Source organism: Sinohyriopsis cumingii, chromosome 5 (assembly GCF_028554795.1).
Source record: "Sinohyriopsis cumingii isolate HCF-2022 chromosome 5, ASM2855479v2, whole genome shotgun sequence".
In the NCBI taxonomy this organism is placed as follows: Eukaryota; Metazoa; Mollusca; class Bivalvia; order Unionida; family Unionidae; genus Sinohyriopsis; species Sinohyriopsis cumingii.
This window is the reverse complement of record NC_142965.1, coordinates 66,064,107-66,083,833: the sequence shown is the minus strand read 5'-3', so window position 1 is coordinate 66,083,833 and position 19,727 is coordinate 66,064,107. Positions and strand designations below refer to the sequence as shown.

Below are 19,727 nucleotides of genomic sequence, written 5' to 3'. Positions count from 1 at the left end.
GAAAACCTAAGGGGCATTGAAAGGGTATCTCGTGAGTCTTCATCAGAGTTTTTTGAATTGGTTTGTCTAAACTTTGATTTGTCCTCGGGTGTTTTAGCTTGGGGAATATTAACAAATATATCTCCTGCATCGCCGGGCATGACTTCTAACCTTTACTGAATATGTGCTAGTTGTGCTGACGCACGCCTGATTGGATTAGGTAGTTTCTGTTGTGTTCCCATCATCGCGCAGTGATTTTCGCGACATTGTTTGTTCTGCTTTCTTGTCTATTATCTCTTATATTCGTTTGATCAGTGGTGCAAACGTTTATTTAATGCCCACTGTGACCTCTTCACGACAGTCTGTCGCAAATGTAACATCTCTTTGACACGTTTGCGTGCATCCATATACTCGCTAACAAGTTCCAGTTGAACACGCGTAAGTCTGCGGCGTCAGTCATTAGACTTAACTATGATATCGCTATGTTTATCATGGTTCATAAATTATTTTGTCGAAGCAGGCTTCACATTTTCCCCTGAAGACTGACCCATTAGTCAAGTGAATAGGTAAAGAACTAAATGGGTCCTGTGTGACCTCAGCTAATATTTAACGATAATCATCACACAAGTGGCTGGTAACACTCTATGTCAAAAATATAAACGCCGCGAACTACAACACAAATATGCCTTCATATTCTCTGATATGTGGAATGAAAATAACTACTGCAAAACCAATGCGGTTTGAAAAACGTGGTGGTACAGCCACGATTACTGGAATTTGTATTCCGTGTCGTGCAAAGATTTTCACGTTTATCACAAAAAGCAGGAGGTGATATCGCTCGGGAACTCATTGGATAATAATCCCCGGATATAATCACTGTGGGTTTAGTATAAGGCTGGGTATACAACTTAATTCTAACAACCAACCAAAATCTGGAGAAGCACCCATAAATCGTGTCGGCAATGGATGTTACAGTCATGATATCGCCTACCAAGCGTCAAGTGATATCCGTGGAAGCGAGCAGCTGATTTAGATCGTACCCATGACTTAAACGTTATTAATCCTACACATTTATTGGAAGTAAATTATATTGATATAATAAACAAACGTACATAATATACCGGCTGCGATATCCTGCAGTCCTTGAGTTTATTGGAAGGGAGAAGCAACTATTGAAAAAACGGAAAATGTCGTCTACGAGGCCGCTCGAAATTGGTTGCCAAACAAACGTTGAGGAAAATTTACTTGCAAGCGCAAAGAAAGATTTCTCATCCATGGCATGATGCACGATCACCTAACGCAGTTCATCAAATTGACATTTTGTTTCTCCCACATGATCAGGTGTGGAAAGATTTAACAGAATGTTTCTACAATGATTACTCAATCATCAGTAGACAAAATAACTGTTCATAACTCCTATTAAAAAAAAAAATGTCGCAAGCGCGTAATGTCATCAGTCGGTAATAGCAACGTTGACGAATGAAATCACACGCGAAATTGGTTTAAAACTGCTGAGTGGGCAGAAGACTGTCACTCCTGCCCATAATTATTTTACAACCACCCGTGATAGCCCCGCTCAGAAACAATTGGCTTTATTCTGTCTTAAACAAAATCAACACGGATTATCTCTTGCAAATTTGCCATCGTTTTACCAAACACGGCATCGATTATAAATTCGAATAAATCTTTTTTCCAGTATGATCATGGCCTTTGTGCATAGATCTGTATTCATCTGTAAATAGAATGTCATCCAGTGATGGTGGCAAAATCAAAGTTCCGGTTGACTCGAACACCCTTATTCCGTGCCTTAATTACAACTTCAGGCTTCGTACATTAACTAGATAGTTGTGCTTAGTCGGAAGATTCACAGCCAACTTAGCACATTCAGTATACATAGGCCCGGATTCATCCACAATTTAACACTGGTATGATGAAAACCATTCGCTGTGCACCAACAACGCATCAGGTGCTAGTGAATAATAATTTTGAGCATGTTGGAGCTCATCCTTGTATTCTAGATCAAACTCTATAAAGTAGTCGATGCCACTCATTTATTATACTCTCTTACGCATTTGCCTCGTCATTTGCTTTGGATCTATCGAGTCAATCCCATCAACAGGCCTGGGTTACATTGTTGCCCAACCATACAGGTACTTAAAATCCAGAAACATAATGTACTTTTTTCGGAGCAGCGATGTTGTGTCATTCCACTAGTTGCGATGACACTGCATGGAAATACCGCCAGGTATTCCTCCTCCAATAAATAAGTGTAGGTCAATGTCTGTTAACAACTGCAGCTCAACCTTGGTTTTTTACCAGAAGCGCATCTGAAGCGATTTCCGGTGAAGACACGTAATTCGCGGTAGACTTTGAATTAGCGCATTGCCGTATTGACAAACACCTCAAATCCATCCACGAGCAGTATGCAGATATTGGTCATGAAAGACGCAAAGGTTTTCAGAACCAAAGGAGGAAAAGACATTGTCTGCATGTGCGTTATAGTGGTCAGAAATAAGTTTGTGGCACAACGAAGAATAGATTCCCTCGATCAGTTGTAATTTAGTATAAGAAAACGTGTTCCTATCGCTCAAGTATTCAAAGGGATATATTGATTTACGAGTCAGAAAAGTAAATGTTCCATCATATACAGGACTAACATATCGATGAGCGTTTGTAAAATGAATATTTCCATTCGCTGAATTGTTGATAACCTGTTTATCTAGGTCGTATTCGGAAACTGCAGCAAGACAATTAATAGTATAAGAGAACGAAGATGTGGGTAATTATTCCATCAAATTAGCAAACAACATCAGGTCTCTTTACTTAAATTCTAACAAATAATCGGACAAACATCAAGTATTTGTGGAGGGGGGGGGAGGGGGGTTCAAGGGAAAAATCAATGTCCGGAACTTATATCCAAGTAAATATTTTGCTTGCAAATGATCATCATTTTCATATATAATCTACAATCATGAACAAAACTTAGCTATGAAATATGTTCTTTACAAATGACCACTGCAATCTACAATCATGGACAAAAGTTAAACACACAATATATATTTTCATAGCAGTGAGAATATTTTAAATTGGTAGTGGATATATTTGTATATAATATATTTTACAGAGATTCTGTGAGAATATTGTATCTAGAATATATTTCGTAGAGATCATGTGGGCATACATTTTATTAAAGAACTGTCGCAGCATATTCTATATATTAGGGCACAAAGATCGCATACTGATGAGTATATTATTGTGAAACAATTTATGCCTATATTCAATGAGATAATCAGAATGCCGGAACACAGAAGTATTTTTAACGAAACGGCAAAGATTAATCGCTCTTTGGCTTTAATGCGTCAGACGGATTTGCCAAATATAATGAAAAGATCAGGCATGAATTTTCATAGTACATATCAGGAGCATTAATCGACTTAGGAAATATTTAGGAACATAAACGATGTATACTTGGTCAAGCCTATGATACAAAGCATGAGAAGATATTATATGAGTAAAAAAGGAAGTCTCTGGAGTTAACTAGTGGAGATAGTGGATACGTCAGTGATCACATTAACATATTTTATGAACATATCAGCATCAGCGAAGAACATCAAAGAAAAAGTTCATTAGAGAGATAATTTTGACATTATAATATAGCAATGGCACCCACACTTTAGTATATTACGAAATTATATACAAAACAGCATACGTGGAGCAGAGTAAGCACCGAGATAATTGTTTAGAAAATGTTACCAAAACAATAAAGCAAAAACTGTTTAATCTCACAAGAGGATCAGTACTGACTCGCGTGAACTTGCGTAAGTTATGTACTCGCGTGTGATTCAAGGGTAGTAATGAGGTATAGAACGCTTTGACCTATAGCAGTAAGAAAAATAAAAAAATCCTATAATGATACTACTACACGTTTCAGATGAGGAAACCCAAAGAAATTATTCTTACCCATGGCACAGCAGAATATCGTTGATTTGTGATAATTATTTTTTCTCCCTCTGCTTGTTGACTGGTTCATTTATCCCGTTGTGGGCATTGTTTTACGAGTGACCTTTCTATCAAGTTATGATTTTGGAGATTTTATTGTATACACATATTTTTGCCTTTTCTTTTATTGCTATAAATCAAAGACATCATTTTACGCTTCAATTTTGTATGCGCTCTTAAAAAGACTAATTTGAATGTTAGATTTAATACTAAACGTATTATTCTTTTAAATTAAAGATATTATTATCATTATTATTTATTATTATTATTATTATTATTATCATTGATAGAAAATAGTAAAAGTGAAAAAATACATGCACATACACAAAACACTTATACACACACACACACACACACATATATATATATATATATATATATATATATATATATATATATATATATATATATATATATATATATATATATATATATATATATATATATATATATATATATATATATATATATATATATATATCAGCAAGAGATGAGACCAATAACAACGTTAATAACAGAAGCAGAGACGAATGAGATAACTGCGAAGGAATGAGGAAAATGTTAAGCTTTGGAACACATTGATATTCTACTCGCCTTTGAAGTCTATTTCTGCAAATATAGGAGCACTAGATGCTACCACGCCATCTACAAACTGAGGATATTTGGACCTAAACCAGGCAGCCAATGAGCCTACAATGATAACATTCATATTCATATAACACCTTACAAAGCGATGTGTATATATATATATATATATCTGTGTGTGTGTGTGTGTGAGATAGAGAGAGAAAAGTCAACAAGCAGGTTAGATTGTTATCATTTTATCATTTGTTCCAAGCTTGCGAAGGAGTCCGTACCGCGATTAATGGCACCTATGGTCAAGCTATCATTCTAGCCAACTCTGTCATGCGCTCATCAACCAATAAGGATGGAGTAAGTTCGAATGAACTATAGATGCTCAAAGACTATCTAGCTAAGCAATAGGAGTGTAACACAGCTACATAAAAATCTCTAGGAAATTTAGATAGAAATGCAGTGTATATGCTTGAATGTATAATTACACATTGATACCTATACATAAATCTACATTTTCTAAGGCGACTAGGTGACTAACAAAGATGAGTCATTAAATATTGGAAAGAAATAACAATAAATGGATTAAATCCTGCAAAATGTAAATAAAATATTTGAATTATCAGAGGGCGTGCAAGTGTGTGAATTCATGTGTCTTTATCGTTATGATGATTATATTCGTCGCAGGGTCAAACATGCCCATAATGCCGAAAGTGTCCTGTCATAAAGACAATTATTTTGCAAATTACATCATTCGTTTCTTATATCAGTTTTATCAAAATATTACCTGATTTGCATTAAATAATAAATTGTCCCATTACAGTTACCACTGTTATCAGTGTGTTCATGTTTCATTTTCTTTAATCAAGAAATGGGAAATAGTTGATAAGAGTTTTTAGTCTGTAATGTAGTGTGTACGTCTTTTTCGTTCTACGTTCTTGTGTATGTTCGTGTGCAAGAAGGACGGTGATAAACACAAATACACAGGATGAGACGGGGATAAACGCAAATACACAGGATGAGACGGTGATAAACACAAATACACAGGATGAGACGGTGATAAACACAAATACAGAGGATGAGACGGTGATAAACATAAATACACAGGATGAGACGGGGATAAACGCAAATACACAGGATGAGACAGTGATAAACACAAATACACAGGATGAGACGGTGATAAACGCAAATACACAGGATGAGACAGTGATAAACACAAATACACAGGATGAGACGGTGATAAACACAAATACAGAGAATGAAACGGTGATAAACACAAATACACAGGATGAGACGGTGATAAACACAAATACACAGGATGAGACGGGGATAAACACAAATACAGAGGATGAGACGGTGATAAACATAAATACACAGGATGAGACGGGGATAAACGCAAATACACAGGATGAGACAGTGATAAACACAAATACACAGGATGAGACGGTGATAAACACAAATACAGAGGATGAGACAGTGATAAAGATAAATACACAGGATGAGACGGGGATAAACGCAAATACACAGGATGAGACAGTGATAAACACAAATACACAGGATGAGACGGTGATAAACGCAAATACACAGGATGAGACAGTGATAAACACAAATACACAGGATGAGACGGTGATAAACACAAATACAGAGGATGAGACGGTGATAAACACAAATACACAGGATGAGACAGCGATAAACACAAATACACAGGATGAGACGGTGATAAACACAAATACACAGGATGAGACGGTGATAAACACAAATACACAGGATGAGACTGGTAGGAAATAGTAGATTTGATGACTAACCTGCATAACCACCACCAAAGACAATTAGTTTATTGTCTGTTAAATTAAACTTGTCCCTTATGCTAAATTCTCCTCCGATAAATTCTGCAATATCTGCGAGAGCCTGTCTACTATTCAGGAACTGCAAACTGCTAAGGCTTAGGTGGCTGTAAAACAAAAGGAATGTAGATGATTGCAAAACTTCAGTTCCGATACGATAATGTTTTATCAATTATGTGGTAGAGAAAACTAGCTGTGAACGTACTATCTACCATAAGATTATAAAAATGCGGACACTCAAAGCCAACTAAAAATTCCAAATGCAGATTTAGCTAAGTCACATGACTGACTAATCAGGTTTGGCTAAAGTCGTACATTGGCAAGTTATATTTAGCTAAAATCATATCAATTGGCAGTTCGATTTAGCTAAAATCATATCAATGATTAGATTTGTCTTAGTCACTGAAGGATCTAAATTTTCTGTTGAATCTGCATCTGAATCTGAGTGTGTGGATTGTTTGAGATCGATGCAATGTGCAGTCTAAGTTTCAAATTTCTACAAATTTATCCTAAACGTTTGAACAAAGATTGGTTTTGCTTTTTCGATTTTCCTCAGAGATGTAGACTGTGTTGATGACAAAACTTTTACAGTTCCAAGAATTTACACCCGAGAAACCTTTTATCCATGACAAGTTTTTGGAATTCCATACATGTTTAAAGAAAGATTATATTTTAACACGTAGCGCCCGACAGACGAACTCTAAAGCTTGCTGACAAGCAAAGAGTAAGCCATGCATTGAACAATCCTAATTAGAGAAGGAAATTTTGAGACGTTTAGTGAAACTTTTATCAGCTGTTTAATGTTAGCGCCCTCGCTCATAGAATCATTAGTTTCAGTCCATCTTAGAATCGTCAGTTTCAGCCCATCTTAAAATCAGTTTTATTCCGTTTCAACCCATCTTAAAATCTGTTTTATTCCGTCTTAAGACAGAGAATTAAAAATGTTGCATTAGGTGTAATTATACATACAAAAAAACAAAACTGATGATCAACAGTAGTGGTATAGTCTTTAGTAAGCATTGGAACGTGTGGTGAAAATGTTTTCATGTATGCATGTGTGTGTGTGTGTGTGTGTGTGTGTGTGTGTGTGTGTGTTCATGTAGCATTTGCGGGTGTGTTTGCTTATTTGTGTATGTATGTGTCTGTATGTTCATGTATGAATGTGCATGTGTTCATGAGAGTTTATGTGTGTTTATGTGTACGTGTTTTGGAAGAAGATTGGATAAAGGAAATGCATCAAGACTACAGCAAGACAAATTTATTATAATAATGTACTTTACGACTGGCGACTGCATTTCCGTTCCATTTTCACATCTGCCTATCTACCTAGTGATATCCAATGGTCATCAATGTATGCTCTGCTGTGCTTTGTGTAAATGTCTTGGTAGTAATATATTTCTCCTTCCTAATGCAATATATATATATATATATATATATATATATATATATATATATATATATATATATATATATATATATATAGTAGTGTGTAGGAGTTTAAAACGTCAAACCTTTCTGTTTTATGCCTTTAAACTGCTGTATCACTGTTAATATTTGCTATATATGCATGAAATAAACTGTATAATATTGTAGAATATATGCAGTTATAATACTTATTTCCACGCTGCGCAGGTTTATAATACTATCTCGTGTCGCTCTTTGCTTCAGCGCTCATAAAATCATCATTTCCAGCTCATATCTATGTCTCTCTTGAATACCGGGGACCCGAAAGGCAGAGTGGTGAAAGCGCTTACCGTTGTGGACCACTGCAATCTCACCTTTGCCTGCTTGGATTCGAGTCTTTGGCTCATATTGCCTATCACTCTGAGAGCCAATGAGAATTGGAAAGATTTCATCAGGTTTTGAAAAATATGATTCGATCATCCTGTTTTGATACGGGTAAATATTGGGGTGAAGGATTTCATTTACTAGTGTTTCCTGTTAAAGAATCAGTTTAAGAATCTTTGGGTTTCATTTAGTTTGAACTGGATATTGAACACACTGTTCGTGGACCATCGACGTTATTGAAAGAGAAACTTCTTTCTAATGAACGTTCTGCAATTAATCTTCTGGATTTTGTTTCTAATTTTAAATAGAAGTTGTCAAAGGCTTGTGAGGTCGCAAGAGTAAATCTGCACTCTACTCAATCAAAAATGAAGTCAATATATGATAAAACCTCGAAGGAAAGACGCGTTTAGCCTGATGATAGAGTTGTGACTCTCTTGTCAGTACAAACAAAATCCTCTTCAGGCGAAGTAGTATGGTCCCTACACAGTTGACAGGAAAATAAATTATTTAAATTACATCATAAATACTCCTGGGATGCCTAAACACAAACAACTCTGTCACATTAGCATGCTAAAAGAAGATATTGAAAGCGATAGCCAGGTTAAACACGCAGGTAATCGTTTGTCCGAGGGTTTTCACAGATTCTTCCTCCACCAGTTACACTGGCCGCCATGTATATCGCATCTTATGCGAAATAATGGCTCTGAACCCAAAATCAACGATTCTTAAATAGCTACCCGAAAGGTCGACTCTTCCCATAAAATCGATGCTCCAAAAGTATAAGGAAGGCGTGGTGGGTTTTGGCGTACTCTATCCAGGCGCCATACTGTAACCATGCCGGGTCCGCTTCCGCTTCTCCGCTCAGCATCAAGAAGATCGGTCCGCCGGGCTCGTACATGTCACCATTTACAAAGTATCTCTGAAAAAAATGAACTTGTTTAATAAACTGAAGTACTTTCTTAATTTTCTAATTCACTGGTGTCGACATGTGACATGACAAGTAGCATAACACATTTCAACGTTATTTGAGCAGCCGTAGAAACAAGCAGCGTATGTGCAGTATACGAGAAATATACCGAACGTCTATACAGTATGCGAGAAATATAGATAAGGTATATGCAGTATGCGAGAAATATAATCTCTGATACATGCTTAGGGCCCTATAATTAAAGTTTCGGCGGGAAGTGGGGGTCTTAAAACAAAATCCGTTCCCCAGAAATTAAAAGCCACTTGCAATGATAATTACTTTAATACATTTTTAGTGATCATTTTATTCATTAAATAAAAGCATTCTTGTGGGGGAAAAATATATTCGCGTTGGAAAGAAAATTCACGACGGAAATGGTTTCTCACTTAATATAAATCCATTGCAATTGTAAATCAGTACAATATATTATACAGTGACTTGTAATACTATTCTCAGGATGGATGTCATATTCAATCAATGCTATGATGGTAATTACTTTCAACTGACGCAGTTTCAATTTCGCAGTTTCAGTGGCACAGCACAATATTTTAAATAAATGAAAACGATCGACAAAGAAGTGTAAGGACACGTTTGATATAATTATGAAATAATTAATTGAGCAATCATTTATATTTAATTCATACAAAATTTAAAGAATTAAAATTATTTAAAATTTGTAGAAATTGGTTTCAAGGTTTTTGGGTTTCTCCACATTTTAATATATTGATGTAATGTCCACATTTTCAGAATACTTGTTTAATTTAGGACTACGTTTCTTGCACAATTCAAACAGAAAATTTAAATTTGTAAATTTGTGATTTTAATATGTTTTACAATTTGTATATATTGTTTTACATTTATTACATGTTGTGAGAAATTATTTTACTCTCTGCTGTATTCCGTATTAGTTTACGTTTTTCAGTATTTCACTTAGTCTCTGCCATTACATTAAAAGTTTTCCTGATTTGTTTATGAGTCGTCGCGGAAGTCCGTTGCACTTTCAATAGATTGGCGCTACTTTAATCTAAGCAATATATTTTGTATATCGGTTAGGAGCTTTTCAGTCTCCAGTCCATTATATTTTCAGCGGTTCTGTTTCTTTTTGTAATACGATATTCCAGACTTTTTCAGTCTATATTACATTCCGTACTAGTTTTGCAATTTGAGTACTACTTTTAATCTGAGCAACACGGTTTACCTTTTGTTTTCTGTTTTCATGGTTCTCTACTAAAGTCCGTTACAGTTTAAAAAATTTAGTATTACTTATAATCAAGCTCAGACATTTAACAATGTTTCCGGATTTTGTTCCAGTATTCACTTAAGTTTGTGACGTGTCTAAACTTTCAGTACTAATTATAGTCTTTACATCTTCTCCCGGATTCGTTTTCAGTCTCTGATAAAGTCTGTGAGGTAACAGAATTTCAGCATTACTTTGATAATCTGACATGGTTCTTTTTGGTCTAGTCTCTGTTAAATTCAGTGAAGGTTTTGCTAAATTCCGTAATCCTTAACGGAGAGCGCTTCAGACCACTCGGCCACTCGGGGCCCCATGAAATCAAGTCACCAAACCATAAACATATATTCTTCCAAATATTATATACAGATCTTTCACTCATTTTAATAACGATTTTTTCTTTCTTTATGTGTGTGTGTGTGTGTGTGTGTGTGTGTGTGTGTGTGTGTGTGTGTGATTTGGATTTTTAACGAAGCTTTTAACAATTTTTCAGTCATAGCGCTACGATGTCTGCAGTGTGGGAGTTTATAGTGATGTCTAGCACTTGGGCATCATGCCGCAGACATGTGGCATGATGTCCCACCCAGTCACATTATCCTGACACCGGGCCGACCGGTCCTAGCACTAACCTCCTAATGCTGAGCGTCAAGCGATGCAGATATTAGTACCATTTTTGTAAGTCTTTGGTATGACTCGGTCGGGGATCGAACGCATGCAAACATCCATATATGTTTACATACGACACACAATGACACTCACGAGGAGGTGGACAGACATGAGAGACCGACTGATATGCCAGCAGGGGCATAGAAAGACAACATATCTACTATCCCGCTAATACGCAGGCCCCTGAAAGACTGGCATGTCGACAGACGGACAGTTAAAATTAAAGGCAGATGTAGTACAATTATGCATCAATTGTATACCGTTATATCCCGTGTGACGTGAGCCTAACTACGTCTAGTGTTGACCCAGATTTCCGAAGCATAATGCACTGAAAGCTCCGGTTCTGTGCTATTCCTTCTGCCTATGAATTTTGGCAAACAGAGCAGATGTAGATCTGACGTCACATCAATGCGAAAGCAAACCGAGTCTCAGCTGTAAGCGACAGGATAAGTGTATTGCACAGGTACCAACGGTATTTAGCATACCTGACTCCATATTCTTTGATCAGCGGCATTGAAGTGATCTACAAACTGCAGATCGAACCACAGCTCCACGGGAACACTCGCATTTCCAGGTCCACTTGGTTGGGGTGGCCCGACCATTCCACCTGTAGGCCTCCCTCTGAAAATTATTGGAATCCACCCTAGTGTCCCCAATGTGAAGAGTAGCGTCAAGATGAGACAAATCTGGAGATGCCCTGTGGTCGCCATGTTGATCTAAAATTGAATCACGTTATCTGCTGTGTATAGTGAGAAGCAAGTTTATTTAACGTACATGTGGGTAAATATAGGTAAGATTAAACCAAATCGACAATTGTATCGCTCTTGGTGACGATATACATATATATGTGTGTGTCTGTCTATCTGTATGTCTGTATGTGTGTGTTAAAGACCAAATTCGAACACGTAACAAGAAACCAGTGAATGAAGTACCTTGGTCTAAATACTATAGGATATTCGTAATTTTCCAAAGGGCCCCTACACAGGATAACGAAAGGCTTGTTTGACAAGCTTGACTTAAAATAAATCCCAAATATTAATGCGTATACTTAGCAACGATTTTATAATATAAAACTTCCAAAAATAATATGTTCAAACGCTTGAAACATAGCATGCTGAATTCCTCGAAAGAATTTTTTCAAATCTTCGTCTCTTCGACTAATCGAATTCGGGTTACATAGATAACATACTAATTGCCAACATTTACCTACTGTACGCACGACAGTAAGAGAGACAGACAGACAGAAGGAACGTAGCTACATATATTCGGTTCCTCACGCGAGTATTCGCTGTTGCAAACATTTATTTGACAATCAAGCTCCTGGGTGCCATCTTGGCATCCTCTTAATACTCATGCGTACGCAGCATAGACACACTGCCTTCAAAAATGAGAGAGTCTGTGCTGGTAAGTCGATTAATTCCTCTCTTGTGAATGTTTCTATGCTCATCCGTGCAGATGAAATTCATTTTCGAGCAGAGAAAATAGTTAAGAACTGAAGAGAGCATGATTTTATTTTGCATATGTCACGTTCACTCCAATAACACCTTTGATATATAGAATAATCGGTCTTATGCAAATATTCATCTGAGCTGTATAATATTAATTTTAATTTGCACTTCCCCCAAGTTACCAAGGTGGACTGAACTGGTAAACTTGCTTTTTCTCAATCACAGTCAATTATTTTGAACAGGGCATTTTGTGTGTCAACATGATAAATAATAAATTCGACATAACAATGGATGCGACGATATTTCACAGGTACAGTGTTCCAGAGGTTGTGGGGTAGGTCATGCGAGATGGGTGGAACAATCTAAAATTTTAATCTTTCAGATCCATAAAAATACACTTAAATATAAGGATGAAAACAAAGTTATGAATGACATTTATAAATATCCATTACCGTCCCAGAGGAACCCATGATATTCTACATCCTCTTTCTCCTCCTCCTCCCCCTCCTCCTCCTCCGTATCATCATCATCTTCGTCGTCTTCTTCTTCTAATAATTATTATTATTATTATTATTATTATTATTATTATTATTATTATTATTATTAATATTTTATTATTATTATTATTATTATTGCACCCCTTTCTGTTAGTGTAAAATATATTTCTGTCTTTATATAATACGCATGGGTGTACAATAATTCCATTCAGACAGTGATATAAAGAACTTTTCAAAATAAATAAGTTTGTAAATAGACTTGCGCGTGTATGCGTGTGTGTGCACAAAAGTTTCAACTTCGTTCTTGAGGTAGGATCCATGTATCTTAGATATGGCAGGGACAATACATTTTTGTTCCCAGCCTATAAACATAACTCTTTAGGACGGGTATTTAAAACGTTCTGGATATTTTAAAATAAGAATTTTACTTCTTTGAATCTGTCAAACAATTTAATGACAAATAACATCCTATAAAATGATTGCTGCTGCACGTGCAGCACTTTGGACACGTACCGATATACATTTGGTGTAACATAGGTTAATGACAGTGACGCAAAAATAGCGGCGAAGGAAACAAATTATGTTATTATTCAAGAGCAAACTGTAAAATCCTGGTGTTCTGAGAGTACTTTCCGACTGATGTCACGATCTACCTTGATAAGGCTGTGGATGTAATTCTCTGTCATATCATGCAATTTTGATGTGGCTTCTTCGTTTCAAAGATGGTGACGGATCCATGGAAGATGTCCCACGTTTTGGACGAACGTTGTATGCGATGGGTACTTAAAACGTTCTGGATATTTTAAAATAAAAATTTTACTTCTTTGAATCTATCAAACAATTTAATGAAAAATAACATTCTATAAAATGATTGCTGCTGCACGTGCAGCACTTTGGACACGTACCGATATACATTTGGTGTAACATAGGTTAATGACAGTGACGCAAAAATAGCGGCGAAGGAAACAAATTATGTTATTATTCAAGAGCAAACTGTAAAATCCTGGTGTTCTGAGAGTACTTTCCGACTGATGTCACGATCTACCTTGATAAAGCTGCGGATGTAATTCTCTGTCATATCATGCAATTTTGATGTGGCTTCTTCGTTTCAAAGATGGTGACGGATCCATGGAAGATGTCCCACGTTTTGGACGAACGTTGTATGCGATGGGTGAGCGGGAATCGGATGTTTTTAATGAAATAGTAGATGATATTAATATTTACACGAGCATTGATATACCTTCTGTTTATAAGACACTAAAGATAATTTTAAGATTAGAAAGGTTTGTGCAAAGATGGGTCCCACATTTCGTGACGGCTGATAAAAAACAGACCCGGGTTGAAATCAACAAAGAGCTACTAGCCAGATGTACAAAATAGGGATTAGATGCGTCAAAGATTGTCACGATTGATGAAACATGGATTTTCTTTCCTGAACCAGACTCAACAACAAAATAATGCAATTAGGATCGGAGAACACGAGCAGAGACCACACATCGCTTGACATAGTTTGAATATCAGGGGAGAGTTTTATACACATACTTTTACCTGTCTTGGTTGTCCAGGTACTTATGCCTGACTCGGCAAGTGTCATTGGACACTACTTTCCTCTAAAGTGTTGCCAAAAGCTGTGAAACGCTCGAGTGCCGGAATTTGAGGAAGAAAATCTATTCCAACGACAACGCTCCGATGCATAAATCCGTCATCTATGTAGACTTACCGAAGATGCACAACGTCCAAGCTTTGCTACATAATCCACACAAGCCTTTTTGAGCTCCAAGTGAGTTTACTATTTTCTGAATCCCGTTATCAAAGATTTTATGAGTCAGACGATTTGAAAGCAACTATGAGGATGGAAGTGAAGTTTTCTAGTGGATGGACAATACGTCCAAAAGTTACTACAAATGGCATTTCATAAATAGATAATAAGACTGGGAAAGTGTGAAGAGGTACATGGTGAGTACTTTGAGGGGATGCATGAAGTACTGTTCGCTAAAAAAGAACTTTTCTTCCACATCACACTAATATTTAGAACTTGTCAAATGCCATCGCAATGGTATAATTGTACTATTATGTTGCATGACTGTCATTTACGTGTCAAATTGCTATTAACACCCGGATGATTATGTAATTTCGAATGGTATGTTTGTCTATAAAGATAAAAAGAGGCGGTATTTCAAGTGATTAGGCAGGTGTTCCCATCCAGATGCACTCAGGGGATCCCTATTACTCAAGTACGTATTTAAAATCCATACAATAGTAATATCTCCGAGGTCATTTAGTACAACTGTCCTTATAAAAAAACACGGAATTTCATTATTGACACTGTTTATTATGTAGACTCTTTAAAAGTCGCTAAGTGGCGCCATAAACTCATGTAACTTTGAACAACTGTTTTTAATGACACGGGGAATACGACTTCGCAGAATTACTATGCAGGTACATGTAATATATTTCTCTACATAAGAGCAACAGCGTGAAACTAGGTAATTTACACCACAAATGAGACTAATTACAAAACTAATTAGTATTTGTCAAACACGTTCTTTAAATTTGGTCTGCAGTTATTTCACGTATATGTAGCTGCAGTACCTATGGGAACAAAAACACATTTCCGTCAATAACCACATTTCGATCAATTTAAATAGATGTTATAAATAATAGAGAAATAGAAACTGCAAATCATATCAAAGTTACTTACCAACGTTACTTGCAAAAATATTGCAAACTCTATTCCGACCAGAGATTTCATTATTATGATGATACTATCCACGACATAATAACTAGAAATAATAATAATAATAATAATAATAATAATAATAATAATAATAATAAAACTGCAATAATAATAATAATAATAATATTTATAATATCATTTCGTAGATTGAAGCACAGATAGTCTTTACGCTATGATTCCGCATGCAAATATCTTTGCACAAAATTTATAATGTTTTACAACCTTAAAACCTGCTAAAGAATCTACCAGTGTTTTTTGTGAGACTGAAAATTTAGGGGAGGGACACAAACACACACTTCTCTTTTATATTCGCAAAAGACACAATTTGCTGAAGAGAGGAGGCTGTCATGAAGAAATGAATGAGTTAGGGCTTGAAGCTTTTAGCATCCATACAAATTTTCTGCGCAATTTACAGATCCTTTGGTCTCAGACTAGAAGAGCTTCTGGGAGGGGCAAACCATGAAAATCGATGACATGAAAATGGCAAGCATTTAAACGGCAGCCATGAAAAATGCACTAATTGAAAAATAACAGCATCATTGATATTGTGGAAAATTCCAGACCATTACAGCTGTGGAAACAGCATTCGCTTTGGAAAATAAGGGACACAAGTAAATTAATGAGCACAGTGAATAATGCACCCATTGGAAAGTTATAACCAAACACAGCATTGGAAATTGCACGCACTGCAAAGGAAAACAAAAACAAAACAAAACCCACACAAATGGGTACGTTTCATTAAAATAATGCAAACAAAATGACAGACACTTACCACAACAGACAATGAGCTCACTGCAAGATTAGAAAATGTGTGCTCATGAAAATAAAAGACAAATACAACAGTGGAAAATGAACGCACCAACCTTAAACAAATACCAGAAATGCTGCCAAAAGTGCACACCGGAAAATGATAGATACGCAAAAGGATATGAAATAAGTTTGACCGTTCTAAAACAAAATGTCACATGAATAATTAGCAACACTGTTGTGAAAATGAAAGGAATAATAATAACAACAACAACAACAACAATAATAATAATAATATTAATAGCAATTAGATTGGTTAGAAATTTATCCTGCTAACCCAACCTTCCAAAAGGCCTCCTAAAATTGTGTGGTAATCATGTCATGTTCTGAACGAAAATGTATTGGAACGTAAGCAAGAACATGTGGTTGGGGTGTTGGTGGCATGATATAAATGTAAGCACCAAAGAAAAGCTGATGTCTCATATTGATGTAAAAAAATTATAATGATCATGATTTTAACTTTGACTATAATATGATATTTCTCCCAAGGCAATAGTTGGATTATTAACGCTATAGACGATGTTAAGGTTTTGGAAATTATATTACTTGGATTATTAACCCTATCGATAATGTTAAGGGTTTGATAACGATATTACTTCGATTATTAACATTATCGATAATGTTAAGGGTTTGATAACGATATTACTTCGATTATTAACATTATCGGTAATGTTAAGGGTTTGATAACGATATCACTTCGATTATTAACATTATCGATAATGTTAAGGGTTTGATAACGATATTACTTGGCTTATTAACCCTACAGGCGATGTTAAGGTTTTGGTAACGATATTACTGATGGTGATCTAAAGTTAGATGGTAGTCATAATCCAATTAGGTGTATAAAAAAATGGGGGTGGGGGTGTAATGGTCTAATGGTGTAACTCAGAAAGTTTGATTTCCAAACCATGTACCGATCTAATGATACGTAAACGTGATGGGATAGGGACAAAAATATGTGTAAAAAATGTGAAATGCCTATTACATGAAATCTACCGTGTCTCCGTCGTGAAACGTCTGGACTCGTTAAATATCACTACTGAGCGGGGCTTTAGTGTGGGTGATACTACTATAGTTACGGGTGATTTAGACAAGGACTTCATCAGTGCTGAATAATACCTATGACATGCAAAATATAATAACAGAGCTGCCCAGAATAACATATGCCTCTGAAACTCGTTTTGATCCCATTAGTATCGATGTTCTTTATTCTGGAATTATCTATGACGATGCGAATGTAAGTGATTACAAGGTATCCTACTTAATTACTTGAGACCAAAATGCAAACTAGCCATTATATTACTACGGAATAAGACCTACGTGATGTAATCAACATCTTACCCATCCTAAAGCATGTGACGTGGGTAAAATAAGTCACCGTATACTCAGAGGAATCATCACATGCATGGTTAAACAACTCTGTGTCCTATTCAACATGTCCATTGCTAAAAGAAATGTTTCCATCTTCAGGGAAAACCTCGAAAAATAATGACCATGTATAAAAAGGGGATTTACCACTGATCCTTCTAATTACTGGCCTATTTCATTAATAACTTGTGTTGGGAAAGTTATGGAAGGAATATTTTAATGCATCTCTACAACCATTTTCACTCAAATGATCTTATTTTTAAATATCAATCCAGTTATCTTCACAACAAATCTATATTATTTCAACTGATCTATACGTACGGTGGTATAAGTGCTGCGCTTGATAACATGCATGACACATGTTTGATCTTTTGTGATGTCTCTAAAGCATAGAATCGTGTTTGGCATCAATGTTTGATAAATTAAAGTGCAATGTCATTGACAACTTTCTTATTGGTGACTACGTATCTAACGGACTTCAAACAGTAAAAAGTGTCGAATCGATAAGCCAGTATGTTGTGGCTGGAATACCACCACATCGCTCTGTTTTAGGTTCGTTATTATTTATTGTGTGTATTAACGATTTAGGCGATGATCTTTTGGAAAGCAACGAGACTCTTTGCTGATGATAGCTCACTGGCGTATTCATCTAATGATACAAAATATGATATGTACTGAACATATATTTACAAACAATTTACGACTGAACAAGGCAGTGGTTAATTTAATCCAATAAAAACGTAGGCAACGCTATTCTCACGTAATCTAGAAGTAGTTTTCCTTTAACTAAAATTCAAAAAACAAAATCATAGCCGCAAGACGATAGAAAGGATATATACATTGCTTAAATCTACCCTTTACCAAGAATACACTAATAGTGTATGGGACAGTTGTTATGCCGAGATCTCTCTCAGATTAGAAGAAAAAACAATTAGAAGCAAGACGAATTGTAACTGAGCCTACTAAAAGTGTCTCGTGCCATAACATGTATATAGAAACAGGTTGGTCTATCTTGGCAGATAGACGAAAGTTTCACAATGTTCCTTTCATTAAATTGTCTCTCCTTATTTTCTTGCTGACCTTCTACAACCACTGCCTGGTGAGAAAAACATGTATAATCTTAGAAATAATATTAACTTTAATCGCATTACTGCCAGAAACTCTTTATTCTGACATGATTCAGTAAAATTTGAACGCAGCTGTTGTATATGTAGAAGTAAAACGTAGCCTAAGACGACACGAGTGCCTACAAATTTGTTCTTCGTAACAGGATATTATCTATTATGTATACTTGAATTAGAAATGAGCGTGTTATATACATTAATGATTTATATTCTAATCATTTGAGAGATAATGATGATGTAGAAAGTGCATGAAACAATTAAAGCCAGTGAAACTATGCAATGCAGCACTTTAGAATCGTCTCCATCCTTAAAATTTGAAGCATATTACAAATACATGAAATATAAATTGGGTTAACTTTGGAATGGGGGAGGGAAAAGGATCTTTAACTTATTATTGAACGAATTCCTGTAGGATTCAGGGTTAGCACTTCCCGCTCTCTATGATTTTTTTGGTAACTATCTCTATTAACATCCATGTGTTCAATTTCTCTCAGAGGCATACAGAATGAATGTGTATTGAATTAGAGTTAATTACTGAATCGCCATGATAGTTTATCTACTACTCATTAGCATCTATATCCAGGACAATGTTGCACCTGTTTTAGAAATGTGTGTTGAGTCGAGAGGATATGGGTGCTTTATGCGTGCAGTGAAGGCTATGGGTGCTGTGACCAACGGAGCCGGCTTTGAATCTCA

General features: G+C 35.9%; 1 protein-coding gene across 1 annotated transcript in view; it reads right to left on the bottom strand.

Annotated features, from left to right (window-relative positions):
• Positions 1-11,767, bottom strand: part of LOC149799345 (putative serine protease K12H4.7) — a 31,867-nt gene extending 20,100 nt beyond the window's left edge. Inside the window, exons 1-4 of the mRNA XM_089957060.1 lie at positions 11,536-11,767; positions 8,921-9,102; positions 6,357-6,502; positions 4,573-4,668 (exon numbers count right to left, since the gene is read on the bottom strand). Coding sequence (XP_089813186.1) covers positions 4,573-4,668; positions 6,357-6,502; positions 8,921-9,102; positions 11,536-11,760 — 649 coding nt within the window. The 5' untranslated portion in view covers positions 11,761-11,767. The remainder of the gene's footprint in view (positions 1-4,572; positions 4,669-6,356; positions 6,503-8,920; positions 9,103-11,535) is intronic.
• Positions 11,768-19,727: the final 7,960 nt, after the last annotated feature.